The sequence below is a fragment of the Mangifera indica genome, chromosome 3 (genome assembly GCF_011075055.1).
Source record: "Mangifera indica cultivar Alphonso chromosome 3, CATAS_Mindica_2.1, whole genome shotgun sequence".
NCBI classification, from domain to species: Eukaryota; Viridiplantae; Streptophyta; class Magnoliopsida; order Sapindales; family Anacardiaceae; genus Mangifera; species Mangifera indica.
In genome coordinates this window covers 5,552,617-5,578,751 of record NC_058139.1, presented here as the reverse complement: position 1 = coordinate 5,578,751, position 26,135 = coordinate 5,552,617, and the positions used below count along the sequence as shown (strand labels likewise).

Below are 26,135 nucleotides of genomic sequence, written 5' to 3'. Positions count from 1 at the left end.
GTTCTAATGTCATACTGTAATGCTTCTGTGTTGAAGCAACTCGTGTTCAACTATCTGGGGATTAGCCATCATCGTCTTTTTGAGAAAATTCAAGAGCTGATAATGGAGGTGGAGGTTACTCCGGCGGAAGTGGCGGGAGAGTTGATGAAGAGGAAGGGTGCTGGTGCTGACATCTGTCTTGAAGGCTTTGTCAAATTTCTTCAAGCAAAGAAGATTGAATTAGATAAAGTGGAAAACCAAGGTGAAAAAAATTAGATAAAGTTCTACTTAATTTTACCAAAATCATACTCTTAATTCAATTTTCAAATTATTAGAGGCATAACATAATTCATTCAAGACTACGGTTAAAAAGATAATTTCTTTTCCTTTTGGGAGTTTTCCGAAAAATTTCCGTTCCCTTGGTTTCAAAAAACGTCGAATTGAAATCGCACACTTTCTTGGGTTCATTCGAGACCGAAGGGATATATCATGTACGAATTTTCGGAATTTATATGAAGAGACTTTCGGGCTGTTGTTTTTGTTTTAATAGAAAAGTTATGTTTTGATGCTCAAAAGGTTTTGAACTTAAACATATTTGAGTATAAATCATTTGAATTTGTCGGTAAATTTGGGAGGCTCAGACATTGATAAATTGTTTCAATTTGACAGGGAAAATGTCATCATATGATAATGCTGTAACTGGGAAACTGAAGCTTAAAGGAAAAGCTCTGGATGTCAAGGCTAGTGGGGTGAATTAAAAAAACAAACACAAGCAAAGTAATGATCAAATTACCAAACTCGTGAATGATGACGTCGAAGCAGGTTTGTTGTTTTCCCTTATCGTCGCATGTAATTGGTGTAGGAAGTGGTTTAGCATATACAAGTCTTAATGTACTATTGTTTGTTTGTAAACTGTGAAATTGATTTTTTTTTTGCTGTCTTTCTTTAAAATTTTTTCCTAATTCATTTAATAAGGTTTGTAGGCCTATTTCTCTGCACATGCGTTTACCTAGCTGGTAGAGAAGGCACGATTTTCTAGTTTAAATATTGTAAACCCATTTGAGCGTTTCACGTCGTATATTTTTCAAGTTGCGTTGATTATCCTACCCTGATGGCCTTTTTTTCATTGTTGGCGATAAGGTGGTGTGCGATATAATTTTTGTTCCATCTCTTAGTAGGAGAATATTTTAATAACTCATTTTACTTGAATATTAGTTTCTTTTCTGGGCCAGCATCAATATAAAAATGCTCTCTTGTAGCTCATCTAATGGTTCAGATGATCTAGTTGACAAGTAGGAATCTTGTCCTGCAGCTAAGTAATCTTTTATGTGTATCACATAAAAGACCTGTATAAAAATTCTGAAAGGCATCAGTGTTTCTAGTGCTTTTGCAATTGATGGTTATTACGCTTGAAAGCATTTGTGTCACAATCCCCTTTTGCAGCCAATGTTATTTTAGTTGCCGATGGATGTAGCCCATAAAATGTAAGAGTGAAAGCTGCTCTAATTCTTAGCATAAGCTCTGTATAATCATAGGTCATATTCTTGTACGAAACTTCTTCCCGCTGGCTTTAGACAGGGTGGTTGCTCACATTACTTTTGTAGTGAAGTCAATGTAATGGTCTCCTAAAACCAATACAATATCAACCACAATGGGCTGGATGAAACTAGAGTGGTTCCATTCAGTATTGGGGCCAGTAGACCTCTGATTTGATCAAGCATTGTGGCAATGACCGCAAAATCATAACTTCTGATTCTTCTATTAAAGCACCTCCGGCTTACTGTAAACGCTTTTAGCATTTTCCTATTCTTTGAAGTGAAGTGACATAGTCTTCTTCTTGCAACCAAGACCTTATTTAATTAATTGGGTCGAGGAAACTAAACCACCTGTTCCTAATCACTGCTAATACAATTATAAGAGCCTTGATTAAGCAATGGTAAAGCTACATCTTGTTGTGACACTGAGTTGCCCTGCTATTTCATCCTTGATATCAATGGTTTATTTATCTGCGGTATCACTCTTGCCCCAGCACAGCCCTTCTTGAACAAAGCATATGGAATTCTGTCCCCCTGCCCATAGGATCTCTAACGGTCCTATTAGAAGGATGCTCACTTGCCCTAAGATTCACTATGATTGTTTAGTTGCTTTGAATTTTGATTAAGCAACACTATTAATTAAATAAATAATGTTATCATCTGATTCTTGTCTCTGATGACCCTCTGTTTACCTTAAAGCAAGCGATAAGTGTTAAACGAGCCTTGTAGTAATGCAGCATTCTCCTTGCAACCAATAACTAGAACAATGTCAATCATCATTGTGTTTAGTAGACCCTTGACTAAGTAACAGTGTTAAACTACCCCGTGATCATGACATCTGACTCTCTATTGTTAAGTCAAGTCATAACATCTGATTTTGGTATGAAAGGTCTCTGCTATCTGGAGACAGATTGATGTAGTTTTCTCTTCTCTTTGTTATTTAAGGTTTTGAAACTGTGTGAATGACAAGAATTTGTTGAAATTTTGGCTTTACTGAACTTTTTACATTTAAACTCCTCCTGTGTCTTGTTTCATAATCTAAATGGTTTGTATGTGTGCTGTGTCAGTGGCAAGATTGAATTGCTGAAGTTTGCTTAGTTAGATCAGCACTTCATCCTTATGCCTTGGCTGACATGGTATGAGAGTGAGGTGGATTGGGTAGGTGGTATATTCCTAATTAAAGAAGTAAATAATGAATCTCTTAATAGTACAAATAAAAAACTTAAGGATGCAGCAGCATATGTTATTTGTTTATTTAGGGATTTATCGCTGAGGGTGAGTTTAATTCTTGGAAAGAAAGTGAATGTGCATATATAATGAGATCACATTACAACACCAGACAATATGCATTTTTTCTGAAGAACCTATTTTACAAAATGGGCTTTGTTACTTAAATTTCATAGCTGTCCATTCACTATCAAAACAATATTTGCCATTGTGGTTGATGATAAAGTGGCTTTTCATTAATATTATATCTGTGGATTGAAGCCAAAACTTTTGGCAACTTCTTTGGCCTAATTTACACATTTTGATTGGTACTATACTTTTGTAGGATCTTCTTCTCATTATTGTAACTTCTTATGACTGTTCAATTAATGTCATTGATCTGCTATTTTCTGTAGGTGGAAGCACAGAAGTATCAACTGATCCTGGTGAGAAAGAGATAGACAATCGTAACAGACTGACTGGAGAAGAGAAAGCTGCTACTTATGATGACCATCTCACACCTGCAGAGAGACGATACATTGAGCAGAGAGAGAAACTTGACATTAATAGGTTGGCAAAGGAAGCTAATAAATCTCATCGTGATAGAATCCAAGACTTCAACCAGTATTTGGCAAATATGAGTGAGCATTATGACATCCCTAAAGTTGGCCCTGGTTAATTCAGACTAGACTTGGTTATATGGACATAGTATCAACTTTTTACACAAATTTTAGTGTAATATGAATGTAGCTGTGATGGTATCCCACAGGTTTAACAACTCTGGATTGCCTGTTGGCATATTGCAGATGATGCATACTGTTTGTTATGTTTACTTGAAATATTCAGCTCTTTGTTAATGTTTTGGTTGAGCTTGGAAATCTCCTTGATGTAGTCTCTATGAAAAGTCACATCCGTCTTCCCTTTACAAGTCAATAGTAGAATATTCAAGTCAAGCATTCAACTCAAATTATAAGTTAAAAGCCCCACTGAGTTAATAATTGTGATCCCAGTTGGAAAGTTCTCTAGTAAGAAAACTTAGCTGCATTAATGTTCTCAGGATGTGAAATAATCTTTTTTGTTTCCATTCTAAAAATAATAGAACCAAAATGCAAGCTAAACATGACTTGGCCATGCCTGCGCAAGAATCACAGATATGGGGCAGCTTCCTCGATGCTTCTGCCTACTTGAAGAACGAGTTATATGCAAAACCAGTAATACAACGGAGTTGAAAAGTTGGTGAATTTAATGCTAAAGAAAGACTGTTCTATTAAATTGATTTTAGTCTTCTTTTTACATTTGAAATTTAGAAGAATTTCATTTTAGAAAAAGACATTTTCCTGTTAAATTTATCTCTAAATTATTGATTAAATTATAGTTTTAAGACCAAATCGAACTAATTACTCTCATTGGTGAGACCAAGTAAAAATCAAATTTAATCCAATAAACATAAAAAAATTAATTAATATAAAAATAATTAAAAATATATATTTAATAATAAATTATACAAAATTATTATTTTGAAGACTATTTTTAAAAAGCTAACCCATCCAAACATTGATCTAATGGTTAGATTGAATTGTACCTTCCACTAAATCAACATCCAGTCTAGCTCTAAAAGTAAGTTTTGAACTTAATATCAATTGGACTTAATATTAATTTAATCCTTGAGAACAGAATCTTTTCTCTAGTATTATCTAGTAAACTCAAAAGCACACATTAATATATATGTATATGAAAGCCAAAGTTGATCCAAATTCTTCTCCCTTTCACATCCTTAGAAAATGCATTAGTTGACCATGGTGAAGAAAAAGAGACACAGACCGAGCGTTCACACTTTGATCCTAAACAATATATAGCATCAATGAAGCAGGCAAAAAATTTGCAGGAGCCTAAGCAAGCTTTGCTTTTTCTAACCCTCTTCCCAAAACTCCTTTCAAATCTTATCTGAAAATGTCTAAAGCCCAGATAGCTTTGTCAACAGCAGCCTCACTTGCTGCATCTGCAATGCTAATTCGGAGCATTGCCAACGACATTTTACCCTCCGAAATTCAAGACTACTTGTATGCCGGCCTGTACAGGATTTCGCGCTGTATGTCTTCTCAACTCACCTTTGTTATAGAGGAGATCCAGGGACTCGCCATGAACCAGGTCTTTGAGGCAGCCCATTTGTACTTGGGTGCGAGAGCCAACGCCACTTCAACCCAGAGACTCAGAGTCGGCAAGACTGAGAATCAGAAGACCTTTGGAATCACCCTCGACAGAAATGAAGAAATTCTCGATGTTTTTCAAAATGTCAAGCTGAAATGGCGATTTGTCTGTATGCAAGTTAAATCACCTTCAATGTACGGACATGGAAACATGCAGGATTATAATTCGTCGCTGCGATCAGAATTTAGACAATATGAGTTGAGTTTTCACAAGAAACACAAAGACTTGGTGCTGAATCTCTACTTGCCACACATAGTAGAGAAGGCAAATGCAATAAAAAAGGAGAGCAATATGATTAAGCTTCACACTGTTAACTATGACCGATGGGATTCAAACGACACCTTTCTTAAGCACCCAATGACCTTCCAGACCCTTGCGATGGATGAAGAGCTCAAGAAGGAGCTCATGGAGGATCTGGATAACTTCATCAATGGGAAGGAGTACTATGAAAGAATTGGCAGATCTTGGAAACGTGGGTACTTGCTATATGGACCACCAGGCACCGGGAAGTCAAGTTTGATTGCAGCCATGGCTAATCACTTGAAGTTTGACATCTATGACTTGGATTTAACAGGCATCGAATCCAATTCAGAACTTCGATTTCTGCTGCTTAGCATGCCCAGCCAATCTATGCTTGTCATTGAGGATATCGATTGCTCTTTGAAGCTGCAAAATAGGGAATCAGAGGATGCATCAGAGAATCAATCAAAGAATCAGAGAGAAAACAAGGTTAGTGCTATTGGTATGTTGACAGAAGGAAACTCCTATGAATCGGCCAAGCCTGAGTATCCGTTGGTTCATAGAAAATGATTTAGTTCAGATTTAGTTCGAGTTTATCAAACCAAAATTAAAAGTGGATTGAGTTTAATTCGAATAAAAATAATTCAGTTCAATACCGAACTTCAATTAAATACCTCCTAGTTTAAGCTCAGTTCGATTTAAAGAATGAGCTAAATTTTTTTATTTGAATTTAAATCAAATAAATTTAAATAAAACTGAATCAAATCGAGCTGATTCTCAAGACCAAACCAACCCGGAACATATCCAGCCCTAGGTGATATAATTTTAACTCTGTGTCTTTCAATTTTACAGGTTACACTCTCAGGCCTGCTGAATTTTATTGATGGGCTGTGGTCATGTTGTGGTGAAGAACGTATAATCATATTCACAACCAATCACAAGGAAAAACTGGACCCTGCGTTGCTGAGGCCTGGAAGGATGGACAGGCATGTTCTAATGTCATACTGTAATGCTTCTGTGTTGAAGCAACTTGTGTTCAACTATCTGGGGATTAGCCATCATCGTCTTTTTGAGAAAATTCAAGAGCTGATAATGGAGGTGGAGGTTACTCCGGCGGAAGTGGCGGGGGAGTTGATGAAGAGGAAGGGTGCTGGTGCTGACATCTGTCTTGAAGGCCTTGTCAAATTTCTTCAAGCAAAGAAGACTGAATTAGATAAAGTGGAAAACCAAGGTGAAATAAATTGAGTTTAGCAGCGCAATAGAAGAAAATAACGAAGCTTGTTCTGAGATTTGCTTCTCAACCTGCAAAAACTTTAGCTTCTGCGATCTTGCATTATATATATCCACTCCCAGAAATGCATATCACTTGATTGTAACTTAATTCCCCATTGACAACAAGGTATTGTTCTTATTCTCCATTGACAATCACAATCATTTGACCCTTCAGCATTATTAACTTCTTGTATTGAAGCATTTCTATGTTATACTGTTGAAGAAAAAAGGGTTTTCTTCTTCTTCTACTTCTTTTTTTAAAATTTTTAATGCAATAACTGGATTCAACAATAAAAAATTGCAAACCATCATCGTCTACTATCTCTGCGACCAGAGTCGATCGACTCCTACTTGATAAAAACACTATACCAATGATGGGCAACATGACATTCGAGATTATCTCAAATCCTACAATTACTTCCATAACGGCAAAGCAGAGCTATAATGAGGGAAGGGGGAAGGGGGAGACAGAATATGGCTGTAAAAAAAATTCTAGAGGAAATAGAATTAAATTGGAAGGTGAACGAAAGAGAAAATAAGCATGAGATTATATATTACCTTCTGTTATTTCTTCGGAACAATAAGTCAGAAATGTTGTGGGTTGGTGTCTAAATCAATAAATCAACCTCGATCAAGTGGTAATTTTTAAGAAATTCGCCAGAATAATACAACACCAAATTAAAGAAAACTAAACAAAAGCAAGAATGTACAACAATATATTATATGGCTGAAAACCCTATTAATGTGAGGAGATAAAAAATACTACAAAGTCAATCTTCCTCTACCACCAAATGTGCATGCAACAAAACTTCTCTTTCGATAAAAGTACAGTGATGCACCAGTAACTCTCAACATCGAACAATTTTGGTAAAAAGAACATATTTTATATTAGACAAAGGAAGTTTTTTTCACCAAAACGAAGTCAATTTTGGGCTTTTGAACATTTTATTTGCAGCTCCAAAAGATGTCCACCGTTACGACGAAAAATGAATTATGAAGTTGCACGAGACCACACATCAGCCTTGATCAGAGCAAATGATTAAGGGTAGTTAGACCCCTGAAACCTAGAGATTATTTGCCTCATTTCTTTTTGTCTTTCAAGCATTTCGCCTTACACTTTATTCTCCTTTAGGATCTCATTTAATTAATACTGCATATAGGCTTGGGTCACCCTCACTTCTAAATTTTAAAAATTACAAAATCAAAATTTATCTTCCTATTTTCCACATTTATTTTTAAAAACAAATATTTCAAGTACAACACTAAATGCCATCTTAATCCTAGACCCACCTCGCAAACTCAGGTAGAAATACAGATCTTTAAAATAGAGAGAGTAAACATTCCACAATTTGTATATTATTTGGTGCAAAATGAAAGTATTGAGTGAAGTTAGAAGGTGAAACAGGACCCAATTGGCGAGGAAGTTTCGTGGCTTGGTTTTTACAACACAAACAAAAGAGAGCACGTCTTATATATGCACACCCATGTTTTCAAATTTCAAAACCACCACCGATCACGAAGAAGAGATACACCTCATAATTCTATGAAACAATTTGCTGTTTCCATCAATTCTGCTTTTATTCCATTTGAGAACTGGAGATGAAGAAAGGGAATAGAAAGCAAATTTCTCAAGCATGCTAAAAAAAATCAGACAGATGAGCACCACTCAAATCGACACCTTATTAAATAAATACATAAAATAACAATTTGATTTAATTTCTTGTCAAAAAAGAAGTTGGGGAATGACAGGAATACAAACTAAATCAAAGGTAGCCACACTACAACAACTAACAGGCCAAACAACCACCGGAAAGTGACAGATATGGACCCGCCAATTCAGTTTCCTGTACAATGAAATATAGGGAAACCACATACTGAAGCCGCAAGATCATAGCTGCCACTTGGATTATGAAAAATCGAATGTGAACCCTCAAATCATCGGGTTTCATCCTCTAAGGCACGGAAACCAGCGGTCAGATCCTCATGCAGCTTGTTGAATTTTTCCACAAGGGCTGCTTCTCCTTCTGCTGGGTCCTCAAACTTCTGGGACCTGCAATACCAATGTTTCCTGAGTAAGACATGTTATCCTTAAACCAGAAGCAAATAATTTTTTTCGGGTATTTATAGTTACACTATTATCAGAACGAATTACTTACACTAATCGGTAAAAAAGATCCCCCAGCCGGTGCTTGATAAGACTGTAAGTTATCTTCTGACCATCCATACCAGCTGCCTTCTCTACTGCCTGTATAAATAAAATTCAACAACTTAAAAAAGCCACAACAAAGTAAAAGAGCTCTATGTCATTTGGTTTGACAGTTGTGGGATAACATCATAAATCAGTCTAAGTCTATAGAACATTAAAAGAAACAAAAGGGAGAACACTCGATCTATTCATCTCATTCCCTTATATACAAGGAAAAAAAAAGATATAAACAATACGCTTTAAGATTGAGAAGCATTCACATTTCCTTCCTCTCTCTAAATTCCTTTAAAGGACCAAAAGGGTGATAATGAACCAGGAAAAAAAATTTTCAATCAACTCAAAATCCAATCTATCAGGATTATAACAGAGGGTTGAGATCCATGAAGGAAAACCTGTAGATAAGAAGTGAAGAAACAACATGTGGATGTACTCTACCTGATTGGCCAGATTAAAAAAATGGATTATGTTACGCATCATCCACACAGACTTGTAGAATGGACAGAATTTATCATATCTGTTGCAGTCAAAAAAGAAAAAGGGTAAGATTATAGACAGTAGTTCTTAACAATGAAAAGAATTTATCATATCTGTTAAGTCTAGCATGTTTGTAACAATGAAATGATCACCATTACAGATCTACAAAGCTTAAATACTGCAGGACTTACGGAGTGAATGCATTTTGAGCAAGATAGTCCTCCCTCAAAAGCTTAGCAGTATCAAGGGTAATCTTATCTCCTTCAGCCAAAGCATCCTTTCCTACTAGCTGCACCAATCAAACCAGTAATTAATCTCAGTGATAAGACAATGAAATCCACTGAAATTTACTGCACAATTTCCAAGAACAGAAAACAAAGTAGGACATGTGTTCAAATCTATTTGGTTAGAACTGGGAGCACATGAGAGCAACATGATCACTCTGTACACATGTTTCTATATTGGTTGTGTTTCAAGAAGTAGAAAACAGGGCAGCACCCCGCCACATCTATAATACTCCTAAATGAAAATACCCAGTTTCTATAGCTGACAATCTCTCTCTTTATCTTAATCCTAGGAGAACAGCTAACCTACATAGCTGAATTCCATTTTATCTGGGAAATGCAAGTGTTAAGCTGTAAAAGAAAGTAGGACTATAGAAACATACCTGCACAATTTCATTCAGGTCATCTTCTCTCTGCAGCACTTCACGGGCCTTTGTCCTGATGTTAATAAAATCAGGATCAAATTGATCATAGAAAGACTCCAGTGCCTGACACGTTAACAGAAAAAGTTAATACATACACAGGTCCTCCAATGCCACTGACAAAAGGAGTGATGACTGCATAAAAGGGTAATGAATGTTATATGACTCAGAAAAGAAAAAACAGATTCAAAGAACATACCGCTGAATACTTAGAGTAGGAAATAAGCCAGTTCACAGCGGGGAAATGCTTTCTCTGGGCAAGTTTCTTGTCCAGACCCCAAAAAACCTACAAAAAAGAAATTGAAAAAAGAGAAGAACAAAGAAAAAACAAGTTCATTTTATATAGAAAAACCACCACCAAACAATGATAATGTAGTATAGAATTTAGTCCAACAATGAATATTATCCATGAAATTCAAACATCTGCTGAGGTCAAGTCATGGACGATAGGCATATGAGGATGCAGTCGTCATTTTACAATGCAGACCTGAGAGGCACTCAATTGCTTTGTTTTCACGTACTTATATTATTATACAAATGATATAAATAATTTTATATTTACCTGGACAATACTGAGGGTTGCAGAGGTCACAGGATCAGAAAAATCTCCACCAGGAGGAGAAACAGCACCGACAATTGTGACACTGCCAGTACGTTCTGGTCCGCCAAGACATTTTACTTTTCCAGCACGTTCATAAAATGAGGCCAAACGTGCTGCCAGATAAGCAGGATATCCACTATCAGCAGGCATTTCTGCCTGAAAGAGAAATCATGAGAAGACCCATTAGAATGAGTTAAAGTCTTCATATATTGTCCAAAACACTCAGAAAGAATGTCAATAAAATTTGAGTTCAGAACATGGTAGATAGATTACTGCAATGCTTAAACTCAACCAATTTAATAAAAAAGTTTAAATCCAAAACCAAAATTTCTCCCTGAAATGGCAATATAGAACATTACACACTACTTCAAACATTGAATGGATAGGTGGAAATACCAAGAAGATGATTTCACCTTGAATTCTCACAGCTAGAATCTTCATCATTAACAAAGATACCAAAAATTCTTCTCTGTGCACGGCCCAATCAGAGTAAACTTTTACAAAAAAAAAAAAAAAAAAAAATTTGCAGGACCCTTAAATGTCTTAACAAATCCTAAAATTAACAATTTCAACTATAAGCCTTCAAGATGCAAAATAGAAATCTAGTACCCCCTGAAAACTGAAATTACTACAACATTTATTGCAAAAGCTACAAAAAAACTTAAATGACAGAAAGACTACATTGTTCTCTAGATCCAAAAGATTGAAAATTTTTGTGCATTTTTTATAAAGATTTTAAAGCTAACAGACAATAATTATTCTTCACTCAGAAAACAGTAAGCTTCCCACTCAGTTTAATTAAATGCACAAGTCTTCTTAGCAAAGTGATCAAAGAATCAACAACACGAGTCAATTAATTGAATATAAAAGCACACTATTTTGTACTGGTACCTCTTTCTATTACTGCCATAGGCATTAGCATCATAATGTTAGCAGATGGAGAAATGCTAACAAATTCTACTCTAGCTTCCCACAAAACTTGAATGAAAATTGCACCTCCATCAAACATTATAAAGCAAAAGGCAAAATCAGTACAACCATACAAGCAAACAGCCCTTGTTGCACTGTTGCTATATAATTTTGACACTTGCCATCCAATACACTGATAAAGGTTCCATATATAACAACCATAACAAACAAAGCTTCAACAAAAAGAGACTTACCAAACGCCCTGAAATTTCACGCAATGCTTCTGCCCACCGAGAAGTTGAATCAGCCATCATACTAACATTGTATCCCATATCTCTGAAGTATTCAGCTATGGTGATTCCTGTCATTCGATGATAACGGGAGGAACAGTATCAACAAAATGCACATCATGACAACTTAATTCAAGTTTCTATACCTATTGATGTGTCAATACTGACAACAGCTATACCAAAGCTACTTTTGATTATCACTATGAAAAAAAAACCACCTATTTCTGAATACTCTTCAACTAAGTATATGATGCATAATATTTTTTGCATGACCTTTTACCTGTATAAATTGAAGCTTCACGAGCAGCCACTGGCATATTAGAAGTGTTTGCCACAAGTGTTGTGCGCTTCATGACAGATTCTTCACGGCCATCAGGCAATGTCATTGTCAATTGTGGAAAATCCATAAGGACCTAAATGATTGGGCACCGTGGTTCAAAATTCCACAAGAAGTCATGAAATAATATGTAATAATAAAAATGACAGAAGCATGTACCTCTGCCATTTCATTTCCTCGCTCCCCACAACCAACATAAACAACAGTATCAGAGTTGGAGTACTGCACATAAAAAAAATCACATAAATTATAAATTTGTTCCTCAGGAAAAAAAGTATAAATCATTAATCCCACTACATAAAAATCAAAGCAAGACTGAAATGCAGCTATGCCAAAGCACCTTGGAAAGAGCTTGACTAATAACAGTTTTCCCACAACCAAAGGCCCCAGGAATGGCACAAGTTCCCCCAAGAACTGAAGGGAAAAGGGCATCAAGAACACGCTGAGAAGGAAAAAGGTTGTCATTAATGCTCATCATCAAAAGAAAACAATCATAGAAGAAGCAATCACTATATTTATTCCATTTAATACTCACCTGCCCTGTAAGTAGTGGGGTATCAGCAGCAAGCTTTGATGCAACCGGCCTAGGTGTACGTACTGGCCAAGTCTGCAAACCAAGAATTTTAAATTTAGCAATTCTTTAAATACATGAAATTAGGCTCTGGAATTGTATACATAAGAACAAATTTCCATACTTGGAGCATAGTGAACTTCTTCTTGACACCTTGAAATTCAAGCTCTAGCACAGTATCCTGGAAATTTACAGAAGTCAGAGTATGCTTTCCTAGAAATAATCAGTGCATTATAACAACTTCTAAAATTTTAAAAGCATTAAAAGGAAAACAAAAGACTGAAGCCATCCCATTCAGTTTCAGATAATGTTTGGCATTTCCAAGTTTAGCATACAGAAAAATTCCATTGTAACTTGACAAAAAGCCATAAACAACTTTAGCATTACACTGTGTCACCATAAATGAGAACTAAAGGCTGTTATGAGGCTCAAAGCTAGTATTTGCATTGTGAAAGTCTTACAATATTCTTCTTCAATTCAACTAAGGCTGATGTTATCCCCATTCAAAACACTAGAGTAGCAAAACAGAATAATATTTAATAACTGTGACAATTGCTACATTCAGAATCAATTACACTTTCAGGTAAAATTTTAATTTTTTTTTCACATAATATCTGATTTAGAGGTTCTGACATGGATGCATCTAACTGTCATTTTCTATTCACTCTGCTTTTATTTCTTTTGCCTCTCTCCTTTTATAAATAATAAATAAATAAATAAATATGTATGTATGTATGTATACAATAGGCAAAGATGCACTGAGTGCAAAATATACATACATTCACTGACTTATAGGCCTTTCCAGGTCATTTCAATACTACTTCTTACTCCAAGATGTCTAAATTATCCTAGAAGAGACATATATGATAACTTATAAAAGTCAACGTCAAAATCATTCTCCAACAGATGTAATGCATCCCAATGTATGTATACCAAGTAATGCAGCCAAGTCTAGAAGTATAAATTCAAAAAATATACCATATAGTACAGAAATATGGATTAAACATATCTAGGTTTTAAGACAGGCATACACACTTTGCTATGAACAATCAACTTCAAAAATAAAAAATAACAAACAAAAAGGTTAAAAAGTAAACCTTCAACGAATATTGCCCAGGAGATGCAATGTAAGTAACTTTTCCCATAGCATCAGGAGGAAGTGCAACATGGTGCTGCATAAGACTATTCTCAAAGACAGTCTGCATCAAAATATATCCATGCAGGAACCTTATATAAGTCTTAGTGCAAAATGAAAACACTATTATTTTACACAAGGAACTGCTATAGGTTCAATTCTAATAAACTTACAGCATATAAGTCTCCTCCAGTTAGAAGATCTCCCTCACCTGAAATCCGCAAATAAATTAAAATTTGAGCATATCAGACAAAAAAAAAAAAAATTTACAACCAAAGACAAAAATTGCCAAAAATATTTTAAACAAAAACAGCAGTAATTGATTTTCTTCAATTACCTATCTTTTTTGGCTGAAATTCCCACAGTGTATCTTTATCAAGTGCAGGGACAGAGACACCACGAGGGATGTAGACATCACCAGATCTCTTTGCAATAGTTTTCAATGGCCTCTATTTTGATTAAACAAAAAAAGAGAAAAGAAAAAATGTTGCTTCTGAAGTTGCAGTAGTAACATTTAAAGGAGAATAGCAGAAGTTTAGCACCAAACCTGAATGCCATCAAAAATATTTCCCAGTATTCCAGGTCCTAACTCAACTGACAGAGGCTGTGACATTAAAATATATATTTATATAAGCTAATGCAGTCAACTCATAGCCCAGAAAAACACTAACAAATAAAAAATAAATTACCTTGTGTGTCCTTAGAACAGGGTCATTTACCGTCAAGCCAGCAGTTTCTTCGTAAACTGAAATAAAAATTCATAACAAACTTTCTGGTCAATTTTGATGCCAGTTTGAATTCAATAGAAGAAACAATACTAACTAGAAATTCAAATGACTTCTTCAGTAATGGAGAAATCATAACAGTACTATAACCAAAAGAAGAAACCTTGAATTGTTGCAGAATCTCCTTCCAAACGAATGATTTCACCAATCAAATTGTCATGTCCAACACGAACTAATTCATACATAGCAGCTCCAGCCATTCCATCAGCAACCACCACGGGTCCTGATACCTGTTCAATAGTATTTATGAGTACAAAAAACATAGATAAAAGTACAATAAGTTGGTTCACCATGGTAATTACCAAAGCCAAGCTTCCAAAGGAATGACATTAAAATAAGAATAAAAAGCCAGACTGCACAAGCAGCCCGAAAATGAATCTATACAAATTCTTTCAGATGTTAAAATGGAGAGAACAAGAATAGAATCAAGAAATTATTTCAGGTTTCAGTAAAAACTTAAATGAGTTTGGAAAGTATCTTCTGCTGCTGAATTAAAAGATTCTGGATTTAACTTTGAAAAAAACTGTATTAAAAAGTTTTATCTTATTCAGTGAGATTTATAAACTACGACAGAAAAATTTACAACAATTCAGAGAGCAAACATGTGTCACCACAAACACTCGGCAATCACTCATACTATCAATAACATTTAGAAATAAATTTAACAAGCTGCAAATGACTCAAAATCAAACAGCTACAAATGAAACCATTGAAAAAATCTAATATTAACACACGGCAGAATTCAGATCAAAGTAAACAATGGAACAAAATTGAACCAATCTAATCACTCTAATTCTACCTTCAAACACTATCCAAACCAATTATTAACCAACAGATCAAGAACTCAATCAAAACTATATATTAAAAAATAAGTTTAAAAACAGAAAAAATAAGTTACATTCAGCTTCCAGAAACCGAAACTAAACGATAAACTTAGAAAAAAAAAAAACAATAAACACAGATCGTAAAAGACTGAATTTCATTTCCTTACCTTGCGAACATATCCATACTCACTCTCCTTCTCTGAATCTTCAAAAGTGGTCAATCGTGCTCCGTAAATCGACGGCATTTTCCCGATGAATCAAGACGACGTCCAATCGTGGTTGATTGGAATGAAATTCGGGATCTGATTGGAAAATAAAACGGAAACGAAAATTAAGTTAACGAAGATCTATCAAATTCAGCGGCCTAGGGTTTGAATCGGGGAATTTCGTAGATGCAGAAGGAGTGCTTGTCAGTGTGGCTGTGGTTGTGATAATTGAAAGGAAAAATAATTATGTGCTAGCGGACAGAGGCTAGTAAATCATAATGGATTTTTCTCGCTTCAGAGAGAGTGATCATGTGCATGCTTCTGCAGTCTGCTTCATGGTCATGACCTATCAGATTTCGCCATGGGCACCAGTAAGAAGTGAAAACTAAAAAACTAACAAGTGGGCGTGCCATTTGCGTACTCTAATTTTTTTTTAGTTTAGCGTTACTGTACTTGTTTTTCCCTTAAAAACATATATGATTAATGTATGAGATAATTTAATTATTAATTTCAATCAAAAAATATTTAAATAAAACACATTAATTTAACCAAACACACTTTAAAAAACAATGGAAAAAGATTATTTTCTCATAAAGTTTTAGTTAAAATTCAAAATCATATTACAGTAGTTGAATAATCTAAACTTTTAATCATAATTTAACTTTTGTTAATTTTTCCTATTAAAAATAAGAGTAAAATACTCATTTTACTGTTTATATTAAAAATATATGAAACTTATTATTTTTTTCTTTTAGGTTTTAGAAACTTTTATATAAAGTTTTCAAATTTTAAAGAATAAAACTTTCACCTCAACCCTAGAGTTTTTATATTTTTCAAACTCAGTCAGCCCTATAACTTTTAAAAACAATACTCTCACCCTTATTCTTCAACTTCAACTTTTAACATCCCTTTTAGTATCCTTTTAGGCCTCCTCTATCTCTTGAGTTGGCGATAGACGTTGTACGATGTGACGAAGAGATCTTTATCTCTTTATTGCACCATTTATTGTTGGCTTAAGAGAAAAAAGAGACTAGAAAAAACGTTGGAAGAGATGTCTAAAATTGAAGTTAAAAATGGGGGTAAAAACTATTGTTTTTAAGAGTTTTAAGGGGTGGTTATAATATGAAAAATATAAAATCTCTAGATTTGGGGTGAAAATATTACTTGTTAAAGTTTAAAAACTTTATACGAGGATGAAATTATTAGTTTTTGAAATTTAAGAAAGAAGAAATAATAAATTTTATATTTTTTTAATATAAATAATTTTATTTTTATTTTTAACATAAAAAATTAATAAAAATTAAATTATAAATGAGAATTTAAAATTTTTAATTATCATAAATATAATTTTAAATTTTAACTAGAACTTGTGTGAAAAACACTCTCCCTCCCCAAAAATAATTATATGCTATTAGGTTAAAATTATAGTATAGCAAGAGTTTGACAGGCTTTAAGCAAAAATGCATAAAAAATTAAAGAAGCAGCCATGGCTAGGCAACTCCGTGTTCTTCCCAGGTTGCCTCTCACTCCTCCACTCAACCACTTGACACTGTCTATCTCCCTCTGTACGGACTCGTCAAACACCAACTACCATTTTCAAGAACAACAGCGCAATGAACAAGTTCGCAAACTCCGAATCCTCCTACAACAAAACCGCACTGAAACCGCCCAAAATCTTCTCAAAACCCTCCTCCTCTCTAAAGATTCCCCTTTCTCTTCTCCCCATGAACTCTTCTCGCTTTTCTCCATTTCTTCACCCTCCTTAAAACCCATTTTCTCCGATATGTTGTTGTCATTTTTATCCACCGCTAAAATGCCCGTTGAAGCTACAGAGCACTACTATTCTGTTCGAAAAGAGGGTACTTTTCCTTCTTTGGCTGCTCTCAGTGTTTTTCTTGAGTGTTTGGTGAATTGTAATCAATTTGATGAGACTCTTGAGCTGTTTGAAGAGATTGTAGCGTCGGGTTTTCGACCAGATAGGCTTATGTATAGTAAAGCGGTTCAAGCCGCGGTGAAATTGGGTGATTTGGAGAGGGGTTTTAAGTTTTTTAAGTCTATGAAGAAGAGAGGAGTGAGTCCTAATGTGTTTGTTTATAATATTTTGATGAGTGGGTTGTGCAAAGAGAAGAGAATGCGGGATGCGGAGAACATGTTTGATGAAATGTGTAGGAGAAAATTGGCGGCGACGATGGTTACATATAATACGTTGATTGATGGGTATTGTAAAGTTGGGGAGGTGGAGAAGGCTTTTGAGTTGAGAGGAAAGATGGAGATTGAGAACGTCAAGGCCAATATAGTAACTTACAATTCTTTGCTTAGTGGCCTTTGTAGGGCAAAGAAGATGGAAGAGGCAAAAAGTTTTTTCAAGGAGATGAAAAATAATGGCTTTGTGCCTGATGGGTATAGTTATAGTATCCTTTTTGATGGGTTGTCAAGGTGTGGTGATGTGAAGGGTGTGATGGCTTTGTATCAAGCAGCTAGTGAGAAAGGTGTTAGGATTAATAATTATACTTGCAGCATTTTATTGAATGCATTGTGTATAGAAGGGAAGGTTGAAAAGGCCGTGGAACTTTTGGAGAAGGAAAAGGAAAATGGACTTGTTCCAGATGAGGTTATGTTTAACTCAATTGTGAATGGGTATTGTCGAAGGGGTGACATTAATCAAGCTATTTTGACTATTGAACAAATGGAAAATTATGGGTTGAGACCGGATTGCATTACTTTCAATTCTTTGATTGACAAGTTTTGTGAAATGAGAGAGATGGATAAGGCGGAGAGATGGTTGAAGAAAATGGAGGATAAGGGTGTTTCTCCAAATTTAGAGACACATAACACCCTAATTGATGGCTATGGACAGATGGGCCTCTTTGATAGGTGCTTCCAGATTCTTGAAGGAATGGAAAATCATGGGATAAAGCCAAATGTTGTAAGCTATGGCTCTCTCATAAATTGCCTGTGCAAGGATGGTAAACTTCTTGAAGCTGAGATAGTTCTCAGGGATATGGAAGGCAGAGGGATTTTTCCTAATGCTCAAATATATAATATGCTCATTGATGGTAGCTGCACAGTGGGGAGGATTGAAAATGCTTTCAGGTTTCTTGATGAGATGGTGAAAAGTAGAATGGGTCCAACACTTGTAACTTATAATATCCTAATTAATGGCCTTTGCAAAAAGGGAAGGGTAAGGGAAGCTGAAGACTTGCTTCTCCACATAATTAAAAGTGGTCTTAGTCCGGATGTGATCACATACAACTCACTGATCTCGGGTTATTCTAATGCAGGAAATGCTCAGAAATGTCTGGAGCTATATAAAAATATGAAGAAGCTGGGCATTGAGCCTACTCTAAAGACTTATCATCCCCTGATTAGTGGATGTAGCAAAGAGGGAATTGTAGCTGTAGAGAAACTATTTAGTGAAATGTTGCAGGCTAATTTGTCTCCTGATCTACCTGTGTATAATACACTCATTCACTGTTACGCACAGCATCGAGATCTTCAAAAGGCATTAGCATTGCATAGTGAAATGGTGGACCAAGGAATTCATCCAGACAAGGTGACTTATGATAGCTTGATTTTTTGCTTCTTAACAGAGGGAAAAGTATCTGAAGTAAAAGATCTTGTCAATGACATGAAGGTCAAAGGATTGATCCCTAAAGCCGACACGTACAACATGCTGATTAAGGGATACTGCGAACTTAAGGATTTTGGTGGAGCATACATTTGGTACAGAGAGATGTTTGAAAATGGTTTCCTCCCCACTTTTGGTATATGCAATGAACTTACCACTGGTCTTAAACAGGATGGGAGGTTGGAAGAGGTCCGGATTATTTGCTCTGAAATGAGTGCTAAAGGAATGGATGATTTTAACACTACTAAGGATCTTTCTGCTGCTGCCAAAATGTAAAGAGAGACTTCGTGTGAATAAGTACTCATAATCTAGATGAATTAAGCTCTCAAGGAAAGCTGGAAATGCAGCTGCATAAAGCACTGTGATTACTTGGGAATTCGTGATGCTTATGCCCAGCCTGGACCTGATTTTCTCTGGTGAGCCATCTTTCTTGTTCTCAATCCAGAATTTGTTCTGTTTCAGACTTTGTTGGAAATTGGTACGAAGTATCATGTGGTTTCAATGAAATTTTAAATATACAGGGATGACAAATGTGTAATACTACTGCTCTAAATGTGGTTGGAGGACGGTGAAAATATCAATTAACTGTCTGCTATTCTTGGAGTCAGGAAGTCCATATTTTGAGGCAGTCTAAAGGTACTTTATGTGCAATCTTATCTATGATTTTCTATGTTCTATTCTGATACACCAAAAGTCCATACTTTCTGTTAGAAGCCCATTCTTTCAATGTGGGATCTAAGTACCATAACTTACACTTGAGATTGTAATATTACACTACACTTCATAGCCCCAGCCGCCCAGCACTCATGCAAGCTGACTGTTTGCTAGCTCCCTAGCAAGCCTTGGGTGAACACTGATTGCTGGCATCACCACTTGCATCGCATGATTGCATCTGAGAGACATAATGGTGACTCTTATACCAAATGATATGAACCTTAGGAAAACCATACCCTAAAAGTTAGATGTTAAGGTTGAAGAACCTGGAGCTATATAAATCCTATAGAAACCTAAACCCATATTTTTTTTATGTGTGATGCAAGTCTTGTACTTTGCATTTGAGATTATAACATATTCCCAAATGGAATTTCTTCCATGAAAGGAAAAAAGATAGAAGCATTATCTTTATTGATTGATTTTCAAGGTGCACAAGTCTTGTTCAATCTTTTGATGGTCAGCAGCTGTGGGCCTTATAACCTGTCCAAGAAAATATTAATGGAGATTTACTAGAACAAGTTCATGTCATGTGTTTATTTATTTTTGGGCTTATTTTTATTGAAGTTTTCTGTCATTTCCTAAGAGATATGATCGCAAGCAATTCTTCTAAAATGGATAGAAAAATCAGGGAGCAAAATGAAATCAAATTAGTAGTATTTTTTTTCCATGTTTATGCAGAGATGTGATTAAGGAAGTTGTACATGTGGTCCGTATCTTCTTTATGAGGGAGAGATAGTTTATGATTTTCACATTTATCTTTGCTTGCTAAGAAGTCCTTTAGTCTCATTCACCTTTCTGGGATCTATTTTCCAGTGTTCTTGCTGGTAATTGGACTGTCATTTATTCTATAAACTGAAAAACTTACCTTTGTTGGTTAGAGGCTGGTCAAATAATCTGAAGGATCTTCATTCTTCGCTGAGAAACCAGTAGACTCTGTTAGGAATCTACCTTGGAATAGGTCAAAGCACACAAACACACGTGAAATAAAGTAATGTTATATGCACAAATAATGAGCACAAACTTGTATACAAAGATAATATGTCATCATGTGATTAAGTGATTTTTTAGGGAGTTGATTTTACAGAGAGGGAAAAATCCCATTTCCTTTCTCTGCCTGTTAATTGTATGAGTTACCAAGTACTTGATAAGAATTCCAAAGTATCAGCTATTTTAGCTTCCATAGTTTCTTTGTTGCAACACTTGGTTTGGGTGTTTCCTTGTCTTCTGTTATGGACAAAATTATGTAAGATTCAAAATTCTTATGTGTCTTATACAGGTTTTATTGGCAAAGGGTCCAGTATTGACCAGAGAAAGATAAATTTGGTTGTTGCCAAACACCCTGTCAGTGGCCACCATTTTTTGATAGATTGGATGCGTTTGATACCACGGCCGAATAAAATGCCTTAGTTGAGGAGAGGGAATCCGCTATTTGGCTGGCTTTTCTTTTCAAGGTTAACTCTTGACTGATCATTGGTAATAAAATCCTTGTATTATTAAGTAGGGCTGGTGTCATTTCAAAGTATTTCAATTCTTTTGAACAAGAGAGGTTTGATGCTTGTAACATTGTATAAATTTCACTTCTTACTAGAGAAATAAGCAGTTATCTATTTCTAGAAACGAATATACAGATAGGTAGCAAGTGAATGTCTGTTTTGGGAACAGAGCAGATACATAAACACGTCAAAATGGTTTGTTTGGAATGAAAGAAATAATCAGGTGTTCCATGATGCTCATAGGCACCATCATGAGATTGTTCTGGATTTCTGTGATGTGGTTAGCACTAGGATCATTTCCTTGGAACACAGCTATGAGGCATCATCACAGTATCGGGTTATTTGACAGTTACCTAATTTGTTTACTTTTGTTTGAGCCTGTATGCTCTTGTGTTTTGTTTTTTTGTCTTCTCTGACGTTGTTTAGGTATGCCTCTCATATTTTGTACTACATATATATATATATAAAACCTTTCGAGCAGCTATCAACTAAAGATAAAATAGATGGTAATTAATTTTTCAAAGAAGAAAGAATAATTCATCCCATTTATATATGCTAATAAAATTGAAGTTCTCCATTTCAATTTTGAGCAAGTCTACTAATATCCTCTGGATAAGCATCAGAAGGAAGTTGAGAAGTGTATGATCTTCCTGCTAGGAACAAACTGACAGCCTCAGTTGGATGAGTTGCATCCCAAAGTATATACTGGGTTCTATCGGGACATACAATACCGTAAGGAATGCACGCCGAAACTCCATTGTTCATCGCTAGATTCGCTACCTCGCAGCACGGAATATTGCTTACTAATGATCCTGAGATGGGTGTACATCCATTGAAATCAATAAAACAAATAATTAAACTTACTAATTAATGAAGATAAGATTAAGTTTATATACCAGATGGCAGGGTAGAAGAAATCCCAAAAATGTTGACATATATAAACTTGGCGTCTGGAAATTGTTTATTGAGGTCATCCACCAGTGATAACAGTTTAGCATTAAATAGTTGGACTGCAATATTAATGGAGTCTACGCATGAAGATCCATTTGTCCCATACATAGCCACACTGCCGGGCGTACAGCCAATGAGACCTAATCCGAATACCGCTATCTTTCTCGCTCCAAGCTCGTACAAATCCTACCAAATTTCAAATAAATAATTACAAATTTTGATACAGAAAATCAGATTGCAGAAATTAATGAGAATGAACACACACCTCCAATCGCTTTGAATATTGTTGAACAAGAAGAATGGAAAATTGCTCAGGAGAATATTGGTGACTTGTAGGGTAAAACTGAGGCAAGAAGTAATTGTTTATGTAATCGTTGTTCCCAATTCCGACTGTATACATGCACTTTCTCAGATGCTCTTCTGCTGATATATTGCCTCTGTATATTCTTATGATATGTGAGACAGTTTCTTGGTGATGTAGTAACTGCTTGTTCATGCTGATCACTTCTCCCTGTGAGACGACAATGGGTTTGTATCATGAAGAACATATGAGTAATTTGCACGTAATTTAGATAATATAAGACAAATATATATGAAAGTTGGTTTGCATTCCAGCTTTAACCGTTTAGAATATTTTCTCAAAAATTAATATATATAAGTTAATAAGATTTGTTTATATGTATGCGTAATTTTATTCTGATAGTAAGGCAAGGCAATGAATGTTTTATTTACTAGGTTTTGGATTGCAGTTTCATCACGAATTCCGGCTCCTCCAGATGCATAATTTACACCTTGGAGAATGTCTTCACTACGATTTTTAGTACTTGCAAAGGATGGAATGTAACTTTCAAATCCTAGAAGTTCAGCTGCATGAACAATGAATTTTCAATTAATATTTTATACCAATTTACTCTTGCATGCATGAGCAAAGTGGTAAATTTATGCAGAGAGAAATTAATTAAGAAGAAAACCTAAAACATCTGCCCCGTTTCGACCATTGCTAAATCTTCCTGTTGGTCCTCCGGGAAAATCAATCCCATATGGAGGATGATTGGCTTTGGCCTTGGTCAGCAGGTAATTGTTGTTGACATTATCGAATAATGAATCTCCAAAAATGAAGTAACAAGGGACCTGTGGAACTCCATAAACCCAAGTTGACGTATGTAAAACTAACACTATTAGATGCCACATTTCAGGCCTTCTCACCATTTTTATATTTTAAAAAAAAAAAAGAATGAGGAAATGTACAGAATATTTATCAGTTTGATGATAAACTGAGAGGGACATTGTTATATATAGGGGAAGATATGCACAATTGGAAATAAATTATCATATATTATGATGATTAATAATAATATTTTGGCCAAAGGACTATTTCCCACCCAAAGTACGTGGTTTTCTCAATTTTCCCCCCATTAACTTTGAAAATCTCATTTACCCACCTATGGACTGTTAAAATTAATAAAACCCTAACCCCTAAAAAATTTATCTCATTTTCCCTCATAAACCCTAAAAACTAACAATTTCCCCCAACCAAAGTTTTAAAAAACAGTATTTTCCCCCCTAGGGTTTTCAATTTTTGGGAGTTAGTTTTCCGGCTCTGTTTCTTGCTCTCCGACGACCTTCAGGCGATGCTTCTTCCTCTCTGGTGCAGCCTCCTTCTCGCGGTTGTCTTGGGCACTATCATCGACGAAGACGAGCCATCTTCGTCGACAACTGTGCCTAGGACAACTGTCGGAAGGAGGCCACGCCGAAGAGGAAGAAACGATGTCAAAAAATTAACTCCCAAAAATTGAAAACCCTAGGGGGGAAAATGTTGTTTTTTAAAACTTGGGTTGGAGGAAATTATTAGTTTTTAGGGTTTAGAGAGAAAAATAAAATCAAATTTAAGTTTATTTTTAATAATATAGACAAAATAATGATTTTATCCTTGAAACCGTTAATTTTAACCGATCACGGGTGGATAACTGAGATTTTCAAAGTTAACAAAAGAAAACTTGAGAAAACAATATACCTTGGATGAGAAATAGTCTTTTGGCCTAATATATTTATCTTCTTTTGTTACCATGATAGTTGAATCGATTTATGTCATGTCACTTTTTAATTAATTCAGTATTTTTTTCTCATTAATTTTGGATGATTAATTAACCATTTGAATTTGGAAATGTGTCAATTGCCATTATTTAATAAAAATATCTATTGTTGTTATCCGTCTTTATTAGATTATAATTAACAATTTGTTATTATGCTTGTGATGAATAAAAATACATATATATAAATTCTTTTGTGGGGGTAATTATATGGACCGCAATATTTCCCTAACCAAAAAGGAATCACCAAGTGCTCAAAAATTCAAAAGCTAACCTAAAATATATGGGAAAAGGACTATTTCCCACCCATTTTTTAGCCTATCTCAACGCATACCCACGGAAAATGAAAATCCACTGTTTCCACCCATGACCAAACTGTCATCCAATTTTTCAATTAGGGACAGAGGTAAAATCATCATTTTACTGATTATATTAAAAAGTTATAAAGTTTATTACTTTTCACCCCCTTAGGTTTTAGAAACTAACATTTCACATTTACCTAAAGTTTTTAAACTTTGAAAAGTAACATTTTCATCCCCAAACATAGGGTTTTCATATTTTTCAAAACGCGACCACGCCCCCATAACTTTCAAAAATAGCAGTTTCACTCCCATTCTTCAACTTCATCTTCCGACGTCGTCACCGGCCTCCTCCTTCTCCAGGCGCGATGGCGGTGGTGCGACAAAGAGACGAAGATCTCTTTGTCGCACAAACGACACTTCGTCGTCCTTCGTCGCTCGTCGCGTCATCTAGACACTATGACGAAGGACGACGAAGCATCGTCCTTCGTCTATTCTTCTAGATCTGGATGACGAATGGTTCCTTTGTAATCGGAGATGGAAGATCGATGGAATACGTCAGTTGTCGGTGGTGGTCGGAGAAGGAAGCAAACCCTAGGAGTGAAATCTAAATTTTTTAAACTTTGAGGATGAGTTGAGGTGTTAGTTTTTAAAACCTGGAGGGGGGAAATAGTGAAATTTTAAAGTTTTAAGGTTTAATAGTAAAATAACGATTTTACCCCTGCCCCTAACTAAAAAATTGGATGGCAGTTTGGTCACGAATGAGAAAAATAGATTTTCATCTTTTGTGGATATGTATTTGAGATAGGGTTAAAAAATGGGTGAAAAATACTCATTTTTCCCAAAATATATAGTTGATTTGTTCCCGATTGTAAAATGAAACAATTAAACACGTTTAAACTTCTTGACACCGACTTAAATAATCAAAATCATAATATATAAATAAATAGAGAATATAAAAATAAGAAAAGTTGAAACCCATTCAAGCCAAACCCACATGCAACTTGAAGAGAAAAAGTAATACATTCTAGCAAGATAAGAAACCCACAAAAAACCAGATCAAAACAAGTATTAATGATCACAGCAACAACATCATCCTATTAATTGACACACAATTGCTCCTCCGCCCACATATACCAAATTTTGAAGGATGCATTATTAATATTATTTTGTTTGATTTATAAATAAATTTTTTTTTGTAATTTTTTATTAGCAATAATAATTTTCTTCTATTCACAAGTTGAATTTTTCAAAAATGTTGATCGGTTTATGTTATGTCACTCTCTAATTAATTTGGTATCTTCCTCTTATTAATTTTGAGTGATTAATTAACCATTTGAATTTGGAAAAGTGTCAATTACCATTATTTAATAAAAATATTTACCATTGTTATCGGTCTTTATCAGATTATACCAAACCTATTAATTAACGTACAACTATCATTCTGATAATTAAAAAGTAATTTGATTATCTTTA

General features: G+C 35.1%; 4 protein-coding genes and 1 pseudogene across 6 annotated transcripts; 3 read left to right on the top strand and 2 right to left on the bottom strand.

Moving 5' to 3' along the window:
- The first annotated feature begins 652 nt into the window (after positions 1-652).
- LOC123210154 lies at positions 653-3,593 on the top strand (annotated as a pseudogene).
- Positions 3,594-4,470: 877 nt separating this feature from the next.
- Positions 4,471-6,620, top strand: LOC123211254 (AAA-ATPase At3g50940-like). The gene is made up of 2 exons (XM_044629860.1): positions 4,471-5,657; positions 6,021-6,620. The coding sequence occupies exons 1-2, from the start codon at positions 4,671-4,673 to the stop codon at positions 6,411-6,413; spliced, it is 1,380 nt and encodes a 459-aa protein (XP_044485795.1). The 5' UTR covers positions 4,471-4,670; the 3' UTR covers positions 6,414-6,620.
- A 1,476-nt stretch (positions 6,621-8,096) lies between these two features.
- On the bottom strand, positions 8,097-15,732 carry LOC123211253 (V-type proton ATPase catalytic subunit A-like). The gene is made up of 20 exons (XM_044629859.1): positions 15,446-15,732; positions 14,558-14,684; positions 14,359-14,414; positions 14,217-14,273; positions 14,007-14,118; positions 13,843-13,880; positions 13,632-13,733; positions 12,659-12,715; positions 12,499-12,570; positions 12,304-12,405; positions 12,123-12,185; positions 11,907-12,039; positions 11,591-11,697; positions 10,389-10,583; positions 10,026-10,112; positions 9,788-9,892; positions 9,312-9,409; positions 9,082-9,160; positions 8,597-8,685; positions 8,097-8,490 (listed from the first exon to the last, which is right to left on the bottom strand). Exons 1-20 carry the CDS (start codon positions 15,521-15,523, stop codon positions 8,376-8,378), a joined length of 1,872 nt encoding a protein of 623 aa, XP_044485794.1. The 5' UTR covers positions 15,524-15,732; the 3' UTR covers positions 8,097-8,375.
- Positions 15,733-16,895: 1,163 nt separating this feature from the next.
- On the top strand, positions 16,896-21,443 carry LOC123209990 (pentatricopeptide repeat-containing protein At5g12100, mitochondrial-like). 3 transcript variants are annotated; one of them, XM_044628118.1, is made up of 4 exons: positions 16,896-19,037; positions 19,119-19,528; positions 19,634-19,748; positions 21,103-21,443. In XM_044628118.1, exons 1-2 carry the CDS (start codon positions 16,971-16,973, stop codon positions 19,386-19,388), a joined length of 2,337 nt encoding a protein of 778 aa, XP_044484053.1. In that variant the 5' UTR covers positions 16,896-16,970; the 3' UTR covers positions 19,389-19,528; positions 19,634-19,748; positions 21,103-21,443. The 3 variants fall into 3 exon arrangements, with proteins under 3 accessions (XP_044484053.1, XP_044484054.1, XP_044484052.1); XM_044628119.1 differs by having other exon boundaries at positions 16,896-19,207; positions 19,284-19,528; XM_044628117.1 differs by having other exon boundaries at positions 16,899-19,528.
- Positions 21,444-22,123: 680 nt separating this feature from the next.
- LOC123210899 (GDSL esterase/lipase At1g29660-like) lies at positions 22,124-23,479 on the bottom strand. The gene is made up of 4 exons (XM_044629391.1): positions 23,242-23,479; positions 23,003-23,136; positions 22,536-22,781; positions 22,124-22,456 (listed from the first exon to the last, which is right to left on the bottom strand). Exons 1-4 carry the CDS (start codon positions 23,477-23,479, stop codon positions 22,208-22,210), a joined length of 867 nt encoding a protein of 288 aa, XP_044485326.1. The 3' UTR covers positions 22,124-22,207.
- Between the last annotated feature and the right edge of the window lie 2,656 nt (positions 23,480-26,135).

Excerpts from the sequence above, each read along its gene's own strand:
- LOC123211254 (XM_044629860.1), top strand. The coding sequence starts at position 4,671 with ATGTCTAAAGCCCAGATAGCTTTGTCAACAGCAGCCTCACTTGCTGCA. Across the intron at positions 5,658-6,020 it reads AGAATCAGAGAGAAAACAAG|GTTACACTCTCAGGCCTGCT; the intron begins GTTAGTGCTATT and ends TCAATTTTACAG.
- LOC123211253 (XM_044629859.1), bottom strand. The coding sequence starts at position 15,523 with ATGCCGTCGATTTACGGAGCACGATTGACCACTTTTGAAGATTCAGAG. Across the intron at positions 13,881-14,006 it reads ATTTCAGCCAAAAAAGATAG|GTGAGGGAGATCTTCTAACT; the intron begins GTAATTGAAGAA and ends TGCGGATTTCAG. Across the intron at positions 12,040-12,122 it reads GAGGAAATGAAATGGCAGAG|GTCCTTATGGATTTTCCACA; the intron begins GTACATGCTTCT and ends CCAATCATTTAG.
- LOC123209990 (XM_044628117.1), top strand. The coding sequence starts at position 16,971 with ATGGCTAGGCAACTCCGTGTTCTTCCCAGGTTGCCTCTCACTCCTCCA.
- LOC123210899 (XM_044629391.1), bottom strand. The coding sequence starts at position 23,479 with ATGGTGAGAAGGCCTGAAATGTGGCATCTAATAGTGTTAGTTTTACAT. Across the intron at positions 23,137-23,241 it reads AAACGGGGCAGATGTTTTAG|CTGAACTTCTAGGATTTGAA; the intron begins GTTTTCTTCTTA and ends TTGTTCATGCAG. Across the intron at positions 22,457-22,535 it reads AATATTCAAAGCGATTGGAG|GATTTGTACGAGCTTGGAGC; the intron begins GTGTGTGTTCAT and ends GAAATTTGGTAG.